The sequence below is a fragment of the Vulpes lagopus genome, chromosome 3, assembly GCF_018345385.1.
Source record: "Vulpes lagopus strain Blue_001 chromosome 3, ASM1834538v1, whole genome shotgun sequence".
In the NCBI taxonomy this organism is placed as follows: domain Eukaryota; kingdom Metazoa; phylum Chordata; class Mammalia; order Carnivora; family Canidae; genus Vulpes; species Vulpes lagopus.
The window spans coordinates 84,061,275-84,082,769 of record NC_054826.1 but is presented as its reverse complement, the minus strand read 5'-3'; the positions used below and the strand labels follow the sequence as shown (position 1 = coordinate 84,082,769).

General features: G+C 34.1%; 1 protein-coding gene across 6 annotated transcripts in view; it reads left to right on the top strand.

Annotated features, from left to right (window-relative positions):
- The window catches only part of ARID4B (AT-rich interaction domain 4B), a 150,468-nt gene that overhangs the window by 94,123 nt on the left and 34,850 nt on the right, over positions 1-21,495 (top strand). For 4 of the 6 annotated variants that reach the window (XR_005986736.1, XM_041747982.1, XM_041747981.1 and 1 more), the window contains exons 10-17: positions 212-288; positions 1,298-1,452; positions 4,349-4,421; positions 6,716-6,810; positions 7,670-7,767; positions 9,106-9,349; positions 9,672-9,847; positions 13,885-14,136. Coding sequence is in view for 5 of the 6 variants with exons in the window: in XM_041747982.1 (XP_041603916.1) it covers positions 212-288; positions 1,298-1,452; positions 4,349-4,421; positions 6,716-6,810; positions 7,670-7,767; positions 9,106-9,349; positions 9,672-9,847; positions 13,885-14,136 (1,170 nt within the window). In the remaining variant the exon portion in view is untranslated. The remainder of the gene's footprint in view (positions 1-211; positions 289-1,297; positions 1,453-4,348; positions 4,422-6,715; positions 6,811-7,669; positions 7,768-9,105; positions 9,350-9,671; positions 9,848-13,884; positions 14,137-21,495) is intronic. The other 2 variants (XM_041747983.1, XM_041747984.1) reach the window with 2 other exon arrangements.

The following is a 21,495-nucleotide window of genomic DNA, read 5'->3' as shown; positions in this document are numbered from 1 at the left end:
AAAACGTCACTCAAGGTGGAGTCATTCTTAGATGATTGCATATTTTAACATCCTGCCTAGCATTTTATTTGGGAATTGCAACACTGTGTAGTCACCTTCATTGTAAATGTTTCCATATTTTCAAATCATTCTATGGTGTGTAATTGGACTCTTAATCTCTGTTGTGTTTTGTGGCTTTTTTTCCCCTTTAAAATAAAAAAAAATAATGTAGTACTTCAGTGCCCAGAAAGGATGTCCATGAAATTACTAGTGACACTACACCAAAGCCTGATGCTATATTAAAACAAGGTAAGGATAATCTTGAAATAATTTATGGTTAATTTAAAACTGCTGAAGTGTTTATGAAGATCAAACTTTCTTTTGCTCTTTAAAAAATACGTTTTTTTAAAGTTCTGTCTTTGACATTCTGTTTGATTCTGTGAATTACGCTTTTGTAAACCTGTGTGTCTTTTGCTATTTTAAGGTTGCTTTTCAGGGGCAGCAATCTTAAGAGGGAAAGAACTAGATCATTACCAATTACTATAGCCTTGCTTTTGCCTACTAAATAGAATACTAGTTCTGAGGATGGTAGAACCAGGAATCAAAAGTAATTTTGATTTGGCATTAGCAATAGTTATATTTTACTGAGGAATATACCATAATTGATTTCTTACTTGGTTTTTGGCATTGTAGACAACTTTATTTTCTTATTGCCCAAGCTCATCAATTCTAATAGTGTGCTATATAGACTGGTTAAAAATCACTAAGAATTTATTGCTTAGAGTTTATTTCCATGTATAGTAAAACGAAAATACCTGTGTCTTGCTAATTTTAGTTTAAGCTAATCATTAATATAATATTAATTCAGTTTTTAGTAGGAATGAAGATAACGTATTTATAGTATATTTTCAGCTATTGTAAGTTCATTACATTGGCTCTGTGCTTGGTATATAATGCTGTTTAATAGCGATTTGTTGGATAAAAGATCAGAAATTTACCTGTCCTAAAGTTGTTTTGCTAGGCAGGTTTAATTTCTGTTTAAAAGAAGAAAACTACTCTTTTCCTTTGTATTTGTTTGAACCTAAGTCACTTTCCTATTGTAGCAGTTTGTCATCTATAAATTGGGTACCTGATGCTTAGGACTGCTAGGTTTTAATTGAGTTGCTACAGTGTACAGTACCTGGCACACAGCAAACACATGGTAAATCTCAGTAATATTAGTACAGCAGTTTTAAATTTTTTTATCTTGTTTAATGTTACTAGACAAATCAGTTGTCTTAATTTCTCCAGTTCTCATAGTTAATGGTCCTCTCTTCAGCCTTTGATCAGGCCCTTGAATTTCACAAAAGTAGAACTATTCCTGCTAACTGGAAGACTGAACTGAAGGAAGATAGCTCTAGCAGCGAGGCAGAGGAAGAAGAGGAGGAGGAAGATGATGAAAAAGAAAAGGAGGATAATAGCAGTGAAGAAGAGGTAAGGACAAATAGTTGATATCTTTTAAAATTCAGGCTAACAGTTGGGCTTCCTCTGTGAGTTAGAATCTAGCCCAAAGTCATCAATCACTTCAGTATTTTTAGTGTTAGAAATATTTCATAATAAAAATGTGCTTGTGTTGTCCATTATAACCATGTAGTTTTCTTGCTTACCTAAAATAGAAATATGGTCTTGTGAAATTAAAAATATTAAGTATAGTTATTTCAGCAACCTCAAAAATGTTTCTTAATCTTGTTGTGCTTTTGGTTTACCAGATAATAAGGGAAATACCCACCTAACAGAACAAAACACTGCTTTCAGATGCTTTTGGTCATCATGTGACCAGCCATCACCCCCTACAGTGTTTTCATCTGCACATTTTATTGAATTACCTATAGAAGTATAAAATATATTTTCCATCTAGTAGTATTAAAAGAATGATTAGCAAAAAAGGAGTATAAAAGATCTTAGATTCAGAGAATCTTTAATTATATATAACACAAATGGGTGGGTAGTTCTAATCAGATCATAAATAAAGCATCTATGAATTCATGTGGCTCAAGGAGATAAAATTTTAGATTTTACTGTATCTGGTACTTTAGGTCTAGCATTGATAAGTACTAACAAAAGGTGTCCATGATACTACTAGTGACATTGCACCATTGTACTCTTTATGGTTTGTTGAATGACTTCCTAAAAGTTATTGATGAATGGTGCAAATGATGAAGGCTGTATATTTGACCATCAAGTGAATTGGATTGAATGATTTCAGGAAACTAAATAAGTTAATGTCAATATGTAATATTTTAGGTAAGTTGTTGAATTCTGCCTTTTAAGTGTAATAAGCAACTATTGATGAAATAGGATTGTTTTAGAATTTATGTTTTATGACAGTGATCTATGATGACAGTGTGTAGTGTAAAAGTTTCTTAGCTTCAGCCTTTCCCACTGCTGTTTAAAATTCAAAAATGAACAAGCAGTCCTTTGCTTAAAACCTCCCCAATAGCTTATCACCCTCAAAGTCAAGCTTCACTTAAAGAACCTTCTTTACAGTCTGGCCCCACCTTTTTATCCTTTCTCTTGGTATACCCTGCCACTTTGAACTTGATGCTGTAGCAATATTACATTACATACCTTGTTTCTGCTCAACCTGTACACATACCAGTACCTCTGCCTACAGTGCCCTTCCTTTTCTCCCCCGCTTAACCTGGCAAACTCCTGTTCAATTTTCAAAACCCTACTAACATGTCACCTCTGAAAAGGGAAACCTGTGAAGCATCACCTACCTCACCTGAAGAAACTCAGTCACTCCACTTGCTAGGCTAACCTAATACTGTTCCTTGTGCATGTTTTTGTAATTTATGCACACAACACACACACAAACACTCTTGTCAGTTTTCTACCCTATCAGCTCTGTAAGGGTAAAGAACCCTGTGTTATTTGACAGATTGTCTGTCCTAATGTGTAACATGTAAATAAATGATGATCAATAAATATTAGTTACTAAAATTTTTGTTGCTTAGATTTGTGTTTTATAAAGCAAATCTGATTTCCGGTTTAAACATTTTCTTAAGTTAAATACAAATTTCACTGAAATATTTTTGCGACAGGAATACATTTGGAAGTTCATGAAAGTCAAATATATCAGGAGGCATTTAAGATAATATCTAGAAAGTAGGTTTCCTTAGATTTATATCTAACCCAGCTTCTGTGGACCATGTTTAAATTGACCATGTTTAAATTAAGTGCAGATTTTTTTGGTAAACAAATTAATAATTGTAATTTATTTTTCTCTGCTCAGCCAGCAGATCTAAACGTTTATCAACATCAATTTTGTTTCTGGTTTTTAACTTGCCTTCCTTTGCTCTGCTAGATTTTAAAATAAAGGGGCAAAGAATGTCAAAAGAATGGCATTAGACACATGATTTTTAAAATTAAAATGATAGGTTTATTTAGACTATCAGTTGAAAAGTATGCTCTTAAGTTTTACCATCAAGGATACATTTGTTTCAGCCAGAGTAACTGTTAAGGCCTAGGTGTAAATTTTAATCACTTTCTCTGCAGTTACTCCTAATCATGTTCTCTAATGGCAGGCTCCATTGCTTATTTTTCTTTTATTTGACTCAGCACCTAGCATAGTGCCTACACTTACTGGTGCTCATTAAGTGGTTTGTTGAATGGATGATAGTCACTGAATTGATGAGTTCCTCCATCTCACCAACTACCCTGCTCCTTGCAGGTCGCTTCAGGACCAGCTCCCTACTGCCACAGCCCCTGGCCACAGCAGCAAGAAGCTAGTCCCTCCCTTGTAATTGATAAATCGGGGAACTATTTTATTACTTGAAGATTTCCCTAAGTCTGAATCTTCAGGTATTGTAGATCAAGTTTGTTCCCCACTTTACTGATTTTTATAAGCTTGAAGTGCTATACAGTGGGGCTGTACATAATGAAGGATACTTGTAGTTACAGCTAATGGGACCCACACTTGTATAATTCTGGAGGAGCAACAAGAAAGTCCGTTTTGATGTTAAACCCTGACCCAATATACTATAAGTAAGAGTAGGTCTTCTTGAGCCTGTGGCCCTGATTTAAAGAATAGATATCTGATACAGTAAAAAGCTCATGAATCATCTTGCTAGTCTCATTTTTTGTATGAGAATTTACATTTGGGATTGCCACTACTGAGATACCTTTTAGGGCATATTCCTTTGGAAAGCATAAAAATGTCTAGACTTGCTTGATTTTGAAGCTTAGTGTTGAGAAATAATTTTTACTTGGTAAAAAGCCTCTGAAATATTTTAGTGAATATTAGTCTCTACTGTTGGTAGGAAATCTTATATTACTAAAATGCTTCATTGAGGAAAATAATATTCTCTTCTTCTATGACTAAAATTAGGAAGAAATAGAACCATTTCCAGAAGAAAGGGAGAACTTTCTTCAGCAGTTATACAAATTTATGGAGGATAGAGGTGAGTTTTTTTTTTAATTCATGATTGATGTTGTAATGTATCACATAGATCATGAATACTTTAAGAATTCTGTCAAGCTTCGTGTCACTAGTAATCATGGCTCTCTTATTGATTGCCAGAGTCACCAGCACCTACCATAGTGCCTGTCCTATAGTGAATGGAATGAGGGCTTTGGCAGTATTTTGATGGATATTATGGCCATGGATCCATGTGGCCTGTATTCACTTCTGCTTATCTGGCTACCTATCCATGGGTCCCCAGAGAACTGTTAATACTAGGGAGTGGGAGCCGAATGGGAATCATATTACCAATTTATTTGCACCCACATAGGTGCTTCCAATAAAAAGCTTCCCTCTCCAGAATCACTGTTTGATGAACCTAGGGTGTGTGTGTGTGTGTGTGTGTGTGTGTGTGTGTGTGTGTTTTGTGTATGTATACATGTGAGTGAGACAGAGAGTGGGGGAGGGGAGAGATGGGCCATAAGCCTTCTTATGACCTAGCCACACAGAACTAAGCAGAGAATTAAACCATTCAAAGAAAGTTAGATGTAGAGAAAGCTGATAGACTCTCAAGTAAGCCTTGGCTTAGTTCTTTGAATCTGCCTAATGTTGTTAAAGAAATGTAAGAATTGAAGGAAAGAAGAATGGGTGCTAACCTTTAACTTACCCTAGTAACCTGGCACTATAGTACCTATGGCCCTGTTACTCTGTTGCTTATCTGCTATTCAGAGTATCATGTCTCCTTTCCTGGGAAGATACTAGAAAGAGAATAGGGAAAGGCAGAAAACTTTCTAGCTTGAGGGGGACAAAATGAATCTTACTTGGAAGTGTCACTACTCAGGGAATTCATTTTTGGGGGGGATGGCAATTAACATTTTTTAAATCCTCATTTGTATTGCTGGTAAGTAGAAGCTGGCTCTGTGTCTTTTGCTTTAGTAAGTGATAGTGGCTACTTATTTATGATAGTGGTAATGTAGGTATCTTTTTATTGTTTGATATGAAATGTCTTTGCTTTCTGTATTATTTCTTTGTGTGAAAAGAGGCTTGGCCTAAGAAGGTGGTTTAGGTGTGTGGGTGGATTTCTTAGGCTTTTATATAAGATAAATAAAAACATAAAATCAATAAAAGCTGATATTAGAAAAAGTGGTAAAATATGACTATGTCAGTCATAGGTTGTTTTGAAAAAGCGACAGTTGTTTTGAAAAGCTACAGTTATATCTCCATTCCATTATTTCCTCTACCACTTTCTAACGTAGAAATGTTCCACATTAGAAAGAAACAAAACTAGGGGAGCCTGGGTGGCTCAGTTGATTGAGTGTCGCACTCTTAGTTTTAACTCAGGTCATGATCTCATGGGTCATGAGATCAAGCCCTGTGTTAGGCTCCATGCTCAGCAGGGAGTGTGCTTGGAATTCTCTCTCTCTCTCTCTAACAAATAAACAAGTAAATATCTATAGAGAGAAACAAAACTATATAGCTTACCTTGGAATCATTGTTTAGACTAGTAGCAAATTAATAGCATACAAAGAAAGTATCATGAAAATAATTCTTTGTGAAGCAGTTGCCTATCAATTATCTCAGCACTTTCTTCAGTTCTACCACACTTTGTTTCCTTGATTTAAAAAAAATTTTGTTTTGGGATACCTGGGTGGCTCAGTCGGTTAAGCATCTGTCTGCCTTTGTCTCAGGTCATGATCCCAGGGAACCCCCACATAGGGCTCCCTGCTCAGGAGGGAGTCTGCTGCTTCTTCCAGTCCCTTTGCTTGTGTTCTCTTTCTCTCTGTCAAATAAATAAAAATAAAATCTTAAAAAAAAGTTTTTTGTTGTTGGTATTTTGTTTATCAGCTATTTATTCTTTTGCTCATAAGGGAAATGAAAATAGAATGAAAATAATATAAGGTTTCAGAAATCTGGTATGAGAAATGTATTTAAATGAAATGGGCTTGGGACGCCTGGGTGGCTCAGCGGTAAGCATCTGCCTTTAGCTCAGGGCGTGATCCTGGAGTCCTGGAATCGAGTCCCAGATCAGGCTCCCTGCATGGAGCCTGCTTCTCCCTCTGTCTATGTCTCTGCCTCTCTGTGGGTGTCTCTCATGAGTAAATAAATAAAATCTTAAAAAATAAAAAAATAAAAAATGGGCTTAAGTAGTAGACATCATGTTTTTGATTAACAAGGGACTTGTTTTCTTTTATATACACACACTTTGCACCATATATATTTAATGGTGATATCTGAATCTTCTGTAATTTTAAATTAAAAATGTAGCATGATTATATTTTGTATTTTCTTTTATAGGCACGCCTATTAACAAACGGCCTGTACTTGGATATCGAAATTTGAATCTCTTTAAATTATTCAGACTTGTACACAAACTTGGAGGATTTGATAATGTAAGTATTACAGTTAGAAATGAAACATTTTTTGTACATGTTTTCTCATCTAAAAATTCCCTAAAATTGTACACTAATAAAAACTTTAGAAGGAAAAGAAAATGTAAAGCATAAGTTAGAAACATTTTCCTCAAACCAAATAAATTTATTAAAGTTTTTTTTCAAATGAGCTTTCTGATTTACTGTGAAGTATGCCATACTTTCATAAACCACCTATGTTTGAGTATTGGTAGAAGTTCTTCCTATGTTCCTTTTCCACTAGACTGTAAGGTCTTTAAGAGTTAATAGTCTTTATTATATCCTTAATCTCTTCCTTTGTATCTGAAACATACACACACATGCACACACATACATGTGCCTACACATATGTGTATATATAGAAACCTGCAGAGAAATCTTCATTGAACTGAAGAAATTATCTTAAGGCTGCCATGATGGTGGCCATGTATGGTGCCCATCCAGTTATGATTATTCTGGGGGGGAAATGTATTCTGTAGAACTGCTTTGATTTATTAAGCTTATAGGTTTTATGGGAGCTAATATACTACTTAAAGAATTTTATCTATATCTCTTCATTACAAGTTTTGATTTAGAAATCTGAATATTTTCTTTTGTACTTGCTAGGGTTAATTTAAAAATCAAATGGCCTAATACTTCAACATTTATAATTTTGAGATTAAAAGTTACTATAAAATATTGTAAACCAAATTTTTTATTTAGAATTTATTAAGCTAGTTGGTTTTTTTTATTCCTTTGAGACCAGAACTAACATACATAAACATATATATGCTACATTAATCAAATTTTATTATAGGTCCACCTTTTAACTTGGGAGTTTTCATTTTACTTTGTCTGTTAGATTGAAAGTGGAGCTGTTTGGAAACAAGTCTACCAAGATCTTGGAATCCCTGTCTTAAATTCAGCTGCAGGATACAATGTTAAATGTGCTTATAAAAAGTAAGTTACTCAAAAAAAAAAAAAAAAAAGTAAGTTACTGTTCTTGATATACCTATATTCACTACTTTACCTAGAAAGCAGGTTAGAATTTATAAGTGAGGCTGATTATTTCTTCTAAGAAGAAATCAGAATTTACTCGACTAGTCACTTTATAATAGCATTCTCTACAGTATACGAATACTAGATCTATGTGATACTGTATAAAGAAAGTTTTTGTGGCCAAGTAAATTTGGAAAGTACTGTGTAGAGCTTAAAATGCCAAAGTGTGGGCAGCCTGGGTGGCTCAGCGGTTTAGCGCCACCTTCAGCTCAGGGCGTGATCCTGGAGAACCGGGATTGAGTCCCATGTCAGGCTCCCTGCATGGAGCCTGCTTCTCCCTCTGCCTGTGTGTCTCTGCCTCTCTGTCTCTCTCTTGGTCTCTCATGAATAAATAAATAAAATCTTAAAAAAAAAAAATCCCTTAAAAAGTCAAGGGTTGAATCCTGGTTCTGCCAGTTATTAGCTTTTATGTCCCTGGGACCATTTATTTATTCTCCTAAGCTTCTGTTTCCTTGTTTGTAAGGAATAATAATACTTGCCTCATTGAATTAAATGAAATTTCACGTGAAAAGGACTAGTGCTTGGCGTGGAAGAAGTGTCCCATTGATGCTAATACCTTTAATAACTACTATTGTTACAGTTACAATATTTAACATTCTGATTATCTTTTTACTTTTAGTGTAGTTTTTTTTTTTTAAGATTTATTTATTTGAGAGAGAGCAAAGGGTGAGGGGATAGGCAGAGGGAGAGGAAGAGAGAATCTTAAGACTCTGAGCTGAGCATGGAGCCCAACATGGGGCTTGGTCTCATGACCCTGAGATCAAGACCTGAGCTGAAACCAAGAGTCTGATGCTCAATGGACTATACCACCAGGTGCCCCTAGTATAGTTTTTTTGTTGTTGTTGTTTTTTTTTTTTTTTTTTTTAATGATAGTCACACACACACAGAGAGAGAGAGAGAGGCAGAGACACAGGCAGAGGGAGAAGCAGGCTTCATGCACCGGGAGCCCGACATGGGATTCGATCCTGGATCTCCAGGATCGCGCCCTGGGCCAAAGGCAGGCGCCAAACCGCTGCGCCACCCAGGGATTCCCCCTGGTATAGTTTTTTAAATGACTTTTTTTTTTTGAAAAATGTTTTGATTTGATTTAAAAAGATTGGGAAGAACTGAACTATAATAAATGAGAATATTAATGTGGCTCAGTATCTGAGAACTTAAATAAACACATTTTAAAAACCATAACTCTATAGCAGTATTTTGAAATGTTTTCCCAAATGTAATTTCTCTTCATGTTTCCAGATACTTATATGGTTTCGAGGAGTACTGTAGGTCGGCCAATATTGAATTCCAGATGGCATTGCCAGAGAAAGTTGTTAACAAGCCATGTAAGGAGTGTGAAAATGTAAAAGAAATAAAAGTTAAGGAAGAAAATGAACCAGAAATCAAAGAAATAAAGATTGAAGATGAGGAAAATATAATACCAAAAGAAGAAAAACCTACTGATGATGATATTGAAAGAAAGGAAAATATTAAGCCCTCTCTGGTAAATCAGATACTGTTAATAGTGCTATGCCTTCTTTGATACATTTTCTACATCATCTGTAAAGTTTTCATAGCTAATTTATCGTAAAATGTTATATTTTATTTTTTGTGTATTTTCTTTATTAAGTGCTACTTTTTAATTTAAAATTAGCTGTTAGCTATTTTTGCTTAGTATTTTAGAAATTACAGGAGTTTCATAAAATAACTACTACCTTTCTCAAAGTTAGTATTGGTTGTTACCTCCTTTTGGTAACAATTAGATCATGGAATTAGGTTGGCATTTTATACTTTTTGTTGGTTTAGTTCCTCTGATCTTTTTCTAGGGAAGTAAAAAGAATTTATTAGAATCTATACCTACACAATCTGATCAGGAAAAAGAACTTAACATGAAAAAAACAGAAGAAAATGAAAATCTGGAGGATAAAGATGAGGAGACAACTGGGATGGATGAATCCCTCAGCATAAAGGTAGAAGCTGAAGAAGAAAAAGCAAAATCTGGGTAAGAAATTTGTTTTTGGTTAAGATGCATTTTGGCTGAATGAATTCTTGTAATTTGCTCTTTGTGTGTGTATGTTTGAATCTAAATTTGACAAAATATAGGATTATTGAGTGGTTTGCATTTTTTTGTAAGTACCTTTTGCCTCCTTCAGAGACCCTGCTAATGCAAATTTGTAGCAAAAGGTTTGATCCATTGTTCTTGCTCTCATCATGGAAATTTATGAAATTTTGAGCTAGAAAAAAAGGACTTCTTACTACATTAAGCTCTGCTGAATAACCAGATAATAGAAATTTGGGAAGATGGCTTTCTGTAATGTTTTGTAGATGGTATGTTGGTTCTAGATTTTAAGAGATGTATTAATTTCTTAAGCAAAAAGTAAAAATGGAAAAGTGCTAATAGTTTCAAAAGGCCAAGATTGTTATATTGTGTTTAATGTGACAGTAGCAATTACTTGTTTTGGTTAGTTTGGAATGATGAACTTACTTATTTAGCAATGTAATTTATGCACTGCCACTGGATCCCTGGATTTTGTAGGTGAATTTTGGCATCTGGTCTTATTTCTGAGGTTTAGAAAACCTAAACATCTCCATTGTTAATGGTCCATTTAAATAAGTACAACCAAATGTTTTTGATCATTTTAGTATTTTTCTGAAATTTGGCCACAGCAAGCGGACAAGCAAGGGACGGGAAGCAAAATATGCTTCCTGAATATAGTGAAAGATGTTTGTTTAGTGTACTTGGTTAAATATCTTTTTGTACAAATGTGTGTATCAGATACTCCTAACTACTAATTGGAGATTATTTCAGCTATTAAGAAACTTAGTAAGTACTTAGCTTTTTGCCTAAAATCTCTTGATCATTTTAGAGTCTTCTGAAATTTTGGCTGCAGCATGCAGATAAACATGGAAGGAAAAACCTGGGTGTAGATGAATATAGTATGTTTTCTCATTATACTTGGTTGTAGTTTTTTTGTGCACATGTGTTTTTGAAGTACTCCTCGCTGCTGCTACTGGAGACCATTTCAACTCTTAAGAAACTTAATAAGATTCAGCTTTTTGCCTAAAAATCTGATTTTAAATCTGCATATATTTCTGGAATATTTACTGTGTAGGAGGCACTGTGACAAGCCTATTTTTCTTTTTGTTACTAATTAAATTTTCAAGTTGGTGTTTCAGCTTATTTTATAGTATAAACTATATATTATAGGTTTTAAAAAGTTCTTCAAATATATATACTCTTTAATTTACTACATATATTTATAAATGTATCATACCACAAACTGAAATCTTCCTGGTGTGACTGCCCTAATTTGGTAGATATTCTTTAGAATTATTATGTGTTGGGAATGTCCAAGATTGATTTCTGAATTTTATTAGGTAAGTGCAATAGAAAATTTTTACAGTTATAAAGAATCTTATGTATTTCTCTAGCATGTAAACTTTTTCTAAGAAATTAGCTACTACCAGGAACTTTCCATGTCCTTTTCTCATAGTCCAGGTGTAGGAGATAAATAAGTTAGTTCAGATGAAATGCCAGGTTCAGTGCCTGGCCTATAGTAGTTATTAACAAATTATAGATTTAAAAAAACTTTTGTTTCATTGTAAGGAGTGTGTCATTAAACTGGGAAAATTTGATATTTCTTCGTGAATTCAGGTGAAAAATACTGATACATTTGGTTTCTCAGCGTATAGTTCTTTAAACAATAAACTTTAAACAGGTGTGTGTGTGTGTGTATATGTGGGTACACACATGGCATGCAGCGTGCATGTGGATGTGATATAAATTTAATTTTTAAATTCTGTATGCAGGCTACATTTTATACTTTCAAAGGATATTTTGTTCTGTGTTCTATCTGGCTTAGTGCATTTACCTCTGATTTTTGCCACTGATTTATTAGAGGAAGGAGTAGAATATTTTATTTGCCTGATAGTAATTGTGTTGTTTGCTTTTTTATACTTTAGTATATTACTTAAGTGCTTTTCATTTGGTTTGTGTCTGAGGTTGATATTCAGTGTGAGAATTTTATTTTAAATTTTTGTTTGCTTTATTTTTGCAGAGTATTAGGGTTTTATTCCAGATTAAAATAAAGATTGACCTGGCTGCCACTTTAAAGTAGGGTTGTGTTTGCTATTATTGGCATTTATCAGTTGTGTTCAGTGCACTGTATAATGTATGACATAGTTTTTAGAGTTTGTTTTTATTTAAAAAATCTTAAGACGTTTTATTCTGTATCTCTTTTCTCTTATATGATTCTGAGGTACATGATAAATCTCTTTTCTCATTATACTTGGTTGCATGATAAATTTCTAATTTTGTTGTGGCCATTAGAATACACTTCCTTTTCTCCCTGATACACAGAGATATAAGCTTATGATTTAAACAAGTAATACTCTTCCCCCCAAAATATCTTAAGCATTTATATATATATATATAAACATTTATTTAAAAATTGTTAATAATAATTTATCATCCAGAATACCTTTTTCTGGTAATTTCCTAGACATTTTAGCCTTACTAACAATTATTTCTTCATTATAGACATGTTAATGTATTTTTAATAATAGAGTTCCTATTTTTTGTCTCAGATTATATCTGATTTTGTTTAGGTCTTAATTTTTAAGTACCTAATCATTTGAATATAAATGAATCTTTAAAAACAGAAATAATTCTTGAGATTTTGTAGACTTTGTGATGTATTTCAGAGAAAACTAATGCATTTGTTACTTTTGTAAACTTAGACTTAATTTCACAAGGCTTCCCTTCATCCCTTCTGCCTCACCATGTAGAAGGAAAGAGCTAGGAGAATAAAAAACCATTTTGGTGTTGCTAGTATTACTATAGATTATTTTTGTTGCTTACACAACTGCATAATTAGGAATGATAATAAAGTATGTTATTGCTAAGAAGTTTGCATATAAGAATATAAAACATTAACAGTAGAGAAAGCTTTTTATATAAATATTCATCAATTTTTAAAGCGTACTTAGCTGTCTTGCGGTTCTGTTTTATGATCTTTGTTAGCTTTAAAGTGATGGATTCTTTTTGAGAGAAAAATTATAATAAGTATAGACACAGTTTTTATACTGTGCACAACAGATGAAAACTTAGAAGTAAATATAGTTGAATTTCATATTGAAGATTTTTTAAAAATAATTCTAGTCTTTGGAAAGATTTATAATTTAAGATTTTCTCCAACTTGTTTAGTACATATTTTTGACTAATATAGAATGATTGTAAATGCTCAGTTTTAAAAAGCGCAAAATATTGAGAATTTTGAAATAGTTGCAGTGCTGCTTCTAGAATGATTTGACTTTTGGTTTCATGTTACTTGGATTTGGCCTCATATACGTATTTCATTGGAACTTTAAAGTTGAGAGAATTGGTAGAAGACTTTTTTTTTTTTTCAAGGTAGTAGAAGACTTTCAATAAATTTGCAGTAAAGAAGAAATTGTAGCTAAGTTTAGAGTAGAAAAAAAAACTTGATGTGATAGTGAAGTTAGTCAAATATTACTGTGAAAGGTAAAATATCAGTTAGCATAACATTTAAAATTTTGGTTGGAACACCTTTGGAACTCAGTAAGAAAGACCAGCTGTTGGCTAGTAAAAGTTTTTGTTTTAAACATCCTGAGGATGGAAATATTTGAATAAAAGTAATTTTTAGTCTGAAAATGGCTATGAGGTGTAATGATTTTTGTTTTTGTCAACGCTTCTGTGTAAAACACTTATAATAAACATGGAAAAGTTGTTATATAGTCGCCCTTACTAGTTTCTTACACAACTTCTATTCTTCTGGCTATTGGAAATTTTCTTTTAATGCATTTTTCAATCTTCATTTTCTCTAAATGTATCTTTCTGTAACCATGGTCATCTTATACAGTTTTAGTTTTTACCATTACATTGAAACTCAGAATTTCATACACACAGAACCTGCTGTTCCCGGAGCAGTCACAGCCACAATTTTTATCATTTTATGTGGTTTGGAACTGAAAAGCTTATGAGGTGTCTTTTATTAACTGCAATTTTTTAAACCTTTCAAGAGATGAAACGAATAAAGAGGAAGATGAAGACGATGAAGAAGCAGAAGAGGAGGAGGAGGAGGAGGAAGAGGATGAAGAGGATGATGACAACAATGAGGAAGAGGAGTTTGAATGCTATCCACCAGGCATGAAAGTCCAAGTGCGGTATGGACGAGGGAAAAATCAAAAAATGTATGAAGCTAGTATTAAAGATTCTGATGTCGAAGGTGGAGAGGTCCTTTACTTGGTGCATTACTGCGGATGGAATGTGAGGTAACTTGAGTTTTAGCTAGTGATTACTACCTGAAAACACTTATAAAATAATTTTCTATTTTAAAATTGAATTAACAAATTACATTATCAATATTCTAATTGAGGTCATAGTACCATATAAAAAAATACATAGATTTTAGCATGTAAATGCCTCGCGTAGTGACTTCCTACTTACTGTTTTTAATACTCAGAAGATACCCTTAGTGTTTAGAAAACTGAAATCCATACAGTTGCTTTTTATGTTATACATGTAAATTAACAGAGGCAATATTATTGGGGAAATGATAGAAAAATCTTTTTTAAAGAGCGTCTTGATGTCTACTAGGCTTCTTGCTCTTGCATTTTCAACTACATTGCCACAATAACCTCTTCTCTGTAATCTTAAGTCATATTTCTTTCCTTTAGTAGGCAGGGATTTTAGAGTCGCAGTTTCTTAATAAGCTTTAGCCATTTTAAGAGGCCTTTATTTCCTCATTAACAGCTCTTATATTACAGCCTTGTTCAGAAGCCTCTGAAATTTGTCCGTTTGAGACAATATGTTAGAAGTCTAAGCAAGTCTGCTTAACTAAAATAGAGTGTACTTTCTGACTGCTGGTAATCCTAGGAATGAAAGGCAAGACTAAGATTTGGTTTTAGGTTGTGTTCAATGGCTTAAATTCTTTTCTTACACAAGTTTTCTTTGGCTTACCCAGAGAAATTTAGTATTTGAATTTTATCCAAAATTGGCAAGCCCATTTTAGGATCTGGTCACTTAGATGATCTTTTAAGAAAAAACAATTCATTTTGGAGTATTTGATATTATATTTGAAATACAGTCTATAATAGGGTTGTTGCCCTTGAAAAGTTCACCATAGGAATCTTAAGTGGTGGTTTCATGGTGTGCCTTGTGTCTTCAAGGAGGAATACAGTTCCCATGCTTTTTATTTAAATTGTATTCTGTGATTTGGAAAGCTATTAAGAAAACATCATCTCAAAGTCTGTTTCCTAACAAAGCTGTATAGTCTCTTTTTCTTAAAAGTCTATTTTATGTTGTCCTATTGTGGCAATGGGAAGCTCTAGAAGCATGGCTAATCTTTCTTATTTAGAGAAAAGTACAGCTCTCATCCATTCTGATGCTTGGAAGAAAATAACAATTTAAGTCAAAAGGAAACGTTTAGAAGTTTTGTTTGGGACCTGTTCTTTATTATTTCTGACCAGCAGAGTTAACAAAGTTTTCAATTTTAAGAATACTGTTATCATAAGTGTTGTCCTGGAGCATAAGCTTTGCCAAATAATCAGTTTCAGCCTCATGTGTAATTTATTCTTTTGTCTGTTGGCTCTTAGCTGCCTCTGTGGTGCATGATTTTCCTCACCTAAAGGGCTGGCTATTAATGATCATATTCAAAGGAAGATACTTGATATCTCAGATATATCTGCTATAAGAATATTTTGCCCAGTCTTTGATATTTAATCATTTTGATCTTACTAAGTGATCTTATTAATATAAATGTAGAGGGAGTTCCATTTATGCCTATAATGTAACTGTAAAAGTTGAACATGTTAGTTTAAAATTAGGAAGGAAAAAATTGAATCAGGAAAATTAATAATTACTGAGTAATGAATGCCCACAGATAGATAAGCCACATCATCTTTTACCTCTCCTTTCAGTTCTTTAGTCCTACTCTGCTGGTTTATTTTCTAATGGCCTTTATTAAATACTTTAAATTTTGTGACAGAATTTACTGTTCTCCAACTTGAACCATTATCAGGGCTTGATTATTTTCTGTTATCTCATTAAACAGAAAAGAGGTTTAGTAGGTGGAAGAATTGAGACATTCATTAAATTATTCTGCAAGGAAGATAGAGCTTTCTGTTTGCTAAGAGAAGACTGACTAATCTCACCCTAGAACACGTGGATTTTCGAGAGTAGAGAGAGAATATCAATATTTTAGCTTTCAAACTGGTAGGGGGTTGGGTAGGATAAGGGGGAAGACTTTAAATTGAGGCCTTCAGGTTTTTAATAATATAGAAAAGCAAATGAGACCTAGTTCAACAAAACAAGCTTATGTTACTGAGAAGGATGCCATCTACTTCTTATACCTCAAGCATTTATATGGTCTGAACTTTCAAAGAAGAAAACTGACCAACTTGATGAAGACCTGTAGAGTGGATCTCTCCACACTCCAGCATCGGAGAGAAAACTGTAGATTAGCAGTTAATTTTCTTTTAGTCAATAGAACAATACTCTTATTTCTCTCTGCAGTAATAACCAGTCTCTTATTGATGAATAAGCAATAATTATGATTTTTGCTGCTCCTTCATGTCTGAATCTAATCTAATGAGGACTGCAACAAATCCTCATCAGTTCTACAACAAGTTGCCTATCATTCCGGGGATCTTCAGCTTGATCTTTGAATTTACGCTTATGAGTCATGAAATTAGAAATGAAGATTTATGCATGAAAGTTCATGAAAATAGTTTAATCTTCAGTGGCAGTCATTCATTACTATAGCAATTTAGGACATTTTATATGGAGCTATATATATGAATTTTGTTTGATCTGAAAGGTCACTTTCTAGTGAAGACATTTTTCTTAAGAGTATCTTTCTTTAAAAAATACTCTTGTTCTGGTAATTTCTATATTTTTCCCTTTTTCTAAAGTGCTGTGTAAACATTTACATTAATATAATTTTCATCTGTACCCCTATTTTCCAACTGAAAAATGTTAATTTTTGCTACACAAAAGATAGTGTTTGGGCCAATTTGTTTTTTTTATTACCACCACCACAAAAAAAAAAAAATTATAGGCTTACATCCAGTTTTCTGGAAAATAGCCAGAACTCTGGATCTTAAGCCATATAATGGCTTATAAATGTATAACACTCCTATAGAATTTTTCAGATGAGGTGCCCGAATATACAACTATTGTCCAATACAAGTAGATTTGTTGGAGAAAAGTCAGTGCTTTTTTATAAATTGTTTCAACTCTTCTAAAGAGAACGTTCAATCTAGAAAAATGGCAAAATAGGGATCCCTGGGTGGCGCAGTGGTTTGGCGCCTGCCTTTGGCCCAGGGCGCGATCCTGGAGACCCGGGAGCATGGAGCCTGCTTCTCCCTCTGCCAAACCTCTCTGCCATGTCTCTGCCTTGTCTCTGCCTCTCTCTCTCTCTGTATGACTATCATAAATAAATAATAAAATTTAAAAAAAATAGAATAATTTTTAAAAAAAAGAAAAATGGCAAAATATATTAAAATAGAAAGACAACTATTAATATTATAGTATGTTCTCTTTTAGTCTTTTAAGGTACATAGCTCATGTTTTTAAAAGTTATAATCGTACTTCAGTAATTTTTTATAGTAGGCTTTCTGTTATCTCGTAGTGATGTTAATATTTTATAGAAGTTTTTATTTTTTAGTACCATTACCTAATTGATCACTTTCATTCTCAAGTTTCTAAGTCATGCCATAAATATGAGATGGTATTTTTTGAAAGTTACACTTTGAAATTCAACTGCTATGATCTCTGTTGTGCATGTTGGGTTTATCCCTGTTCAGTGATATAGCTAAGTGTATTTTGGCTATCTAGACTGTTTGGCTTGGGATTTAATAATACATCAGTACTGTATTGTGTATTGAGGCTGATATGTTTTTTCTGTTTCCAGTTTGGCTTTCCATAATCAAGGGGTTGGGAATTTGATTAGAAAATTTTTTAATATTGAGGTTCATCAGCTCCATTAAGAGGATACCCCGAATAAAAATGGAAAAGCAACACTGAAATTTCAACTGTAAAACTCCTAAGTAACAAGTTCTGTTCCATTTTATAAGTTATAGGAAACTGAAAATAAGATAAAATATACTTAAGTATATTACTTGAAATAAAAATGTATCTGTTATAAAAATACTTTACTTCTCTAAGCAAATTGGCTTCTCTTTTGAGGGAATGGGGATGGGGGAGTGATCAAAAGCTTTCACAAATGGGTTCAAACCCATTTTTTATGCTAACATTCAGCTGCTTTTTAACAAACATCTATTCCTTTGTTTGGCGTACATAAGTTCAATATCATATGCAGGATATTATTCTTGGACTGAAGATATGAAGAAGTGGTTTACCACTAGAACACTGCTTCAGTCTCACACTCTTACTCCTGGCCTGTGCAGCTGATCCTGGCTGAAGAAAGCAAAAAACCATGTTGACTTCTTTCAAATTCATGACTGTGGGAGTGCCTGGGTGGCTCATTGGTTGAGCATCTGCCTTTGGCTCAGGTCATGGTCCCAGGGTCCTGGGGTAGAGCCCCACATCAGGCTCCCTGCTCAGCGGGGAGTCTGCTTCTCCCTCCCTGCTTGTGCTCTCTCTCTCTAATAACATCTTTAAAAATATGTTTGATTAATAACAGAAATGAGTTGTGCATAAGTTTAGCTTTGTTAAAAAAATAAATTTGTGACTATGAACTTCAAGTGGCCAAGATATGTCCCTCTTCCATTCAGTCTCTCAAAAGACTGTTTCATCCTGTTTCTTAGCTACTCAACTAATCAGCATCTCTTCCCCATCCTCACTTGCAGTTAGTGACCTTACTTTATGACCTCATTGAAAGAATGAAATGAGAGGAGGATTTCTATAGCTTCCACATCTACCTTCTTACTAGCATCTGCTGCCACATTCTCTGCCTCATCTTTGAAGTCATCAGTGAACAAGCATGCTACTATACTATCTCAAGCCAGTCATCGTCGTCTTTTTTTTTTTTTTAAAGATTTTATTTATTCATGACAGACACAGATCGAGAGAGAGAGAGAGAGAGAGAGAGAGAGAGAGGGAGGGAGAAGCAGGCTCCATGCAGGGAGCCTGACGTGGGACTAGATCCCTGGTCTCCAGGGTCACACCCCAGGCTGAAGGCGGGGCTAAACCACAGGGCCACTGGGCCTGCCCTCAAGCCAGTCTTCTAAATTTCATGCCTTCTTGCCTAAATCAGAGACACGGGTCCAGAAATTCTCCCTTTTCTTCTTCTCTGTTGTCAATTTCTCACTCTATTCTGAATCATCCATGTCTGGACCTGTGGTTATTTCTCTCATCTCAAAACTCACTTGAGCTTTCCCTGCTTTTTCCTACTGTGTCATTTCTTTTGCTTCATTTGCCACCTAGCAAAAATCTTTGAGTTTACACTTGTCACCCAATTTCTCTCCTGTCGTTTTGTGAAAACCCATTCCAATAGGGCTTTTGCCCCTATCACACCTCCCTGTCACTAGTGACCCCATCTAGCTGAATTCCATCCTTATTTCCTGAACTCTTGTTACTTGCTTTCTCAGGGGTATTTTACCCAGCTGATCGCTCCTTCCATGATAATTTTCACTTGTGTTCCAGCTGCAACAGCATCAACTGTTTTTCTTGTTTATTTTCTTTTACTGCCATTCCTCAATTATCCGCTTTTGTCTCTTCTTGCCTGTGTGTTTTCTTCTGTAAAATTGTGCTCTTCTTTTATCTTTCTGGTATCCATTTTAACTACTTTACATTTTGTTCCTATTTTTCCAGTCCTAATTTGAGTCACTTTTCTTATACTGAATTTTTCGAAATTCTTTTTTGGAGCCAAAGGGATTTGACCTTCTGGAATATAGCTATACCTAGGACTGTGGGTACATTTTTTTTAATTGTTCAAGTTTTCTACTTGCACCACAATACTTCCCATTACAAAAGTGCATTTAACTCTAAAACATGGGGAAAAAAAATCCCAATTCCATATTCATTCTATTAATATCCCTTACCACATGGAGAAAAGTATATGCCTGTATATAGTAAGTAGGAAACAAATACTGAATTAAATTGGACCTGCTGGCAACAAAATAGAATAGAACAGAAGTTAATCTAAATAAAAGGGAATGGTGTATAATAAAAATGACACCTGTAGATTATAGAGACTAATGGGGGATTGGGACAGTTGTGGCCTGGCTCTCTCACTGGAGCCTCTTGATGCTTTTATATATGGTAACTCTGTTTAATTTTCTAACTGTCCAACCATTTTCCAGAAGGGCTATACCATTTTACATTCTTACCAGAGTTGTATAGTGGTTCTAGTTTTTCCACGTCCTCACCAACATTTGTTACTTTCTGTTTTTAAAAAATGTTTATTAAGCTAACCTAATGGGTATCTCATTTGGTTTGGATTTTCGTGTTTATAACGATTAGTGACATTGAACATCTTTTTGTGCACTTTTTGGCTATTTGTCTTCCTTGGGGAAATGTCTGTTCAAGCCCTTTGCCCATTTTTGAATTGTTTTCATTGTGCAGTTGAGTGGCAGGAGTTTTTCATATGTTCTATCTACTAATCCTTTCTCTGATACATAATTTGCAAATATTTTCTCCCATTCTGTGAACTCTCAGAGTTGTCTTTTCACTCTCTTGATGGTGTCTTTTGATGTGTAAAAGTTTTAAATTTTGATAAAGTCCAAATTCATCTATTTTTTTCTTTGTTGTCCATGCTGTTGGTGTTGTATGCTAGAAAACATCGCCAAATATAGTGCTGTGAAAATGTCCCTGGTTTTTTTCCTAAGAATCGTATAGTTTTGTCTTTAATACATAAGTTTTTGATCCATTTTGAGTTAATTTTTAAATGTAAGTATGGTAGTCAGTTCTTTTTTATGATATCGTTTTTGTTGTATGGATAGCCCATCTCCTCTAATTTGTAGCCAAAATGGAGTTGAAGGTGAGACACTGGAATGAATCTGATTGGAGATACTTCTACTCTGTGACTCTCCTATTCTGTCTCCTTTTGTCCCTTTAAGAATTTTTATGTCACTTCTGCTCAGTTTCTCTGTTCCTTCCATCTGCAGAATGTTGTACATCCTTACTTTTTTTTTTCTTCTTTTACTTCCTATGTAATCTGATCCCTATCATACTTTTCGTTGTGTATGCCATTGGACTTAGGAATGTTGATTAAAGAATACATAGTTTTTCTGTTTCTGTTCTTTGAAATAATTATTCTGGTAATGATAGAAAGGAAAGGAAAGTATTCTAGGAACTTGTCTTTTTATTGCTATAGTGTGAAAGTTAACTATAAAGACCATTTGACAGTGGTTTCCAAGTGAATATCTGCAAACTTGTTTTAGAGGGCAAGGAAGGAACATCACCCTATTCTTTTAACTAAATAATTCCAATTCCCTTTGCATGCTTTTCCTCTTGTGTCCCATTCTTTTTTTCTTGTTACCTCACTGTCATGTTTTCCAAACTCTCATTATCCCTAACCCTTTGTCACAGTTCCCCAGCTTACTCGAAAGCACAATAAAATTAAAAAGTACTATGGCAAATGGCTGTTACCATTCATGTGAAAAGTTCTTGTGCAGATGCACAATGCAGATGCTTTGTGTCAGGCAGTCCTCTAACTGTAGAGACAA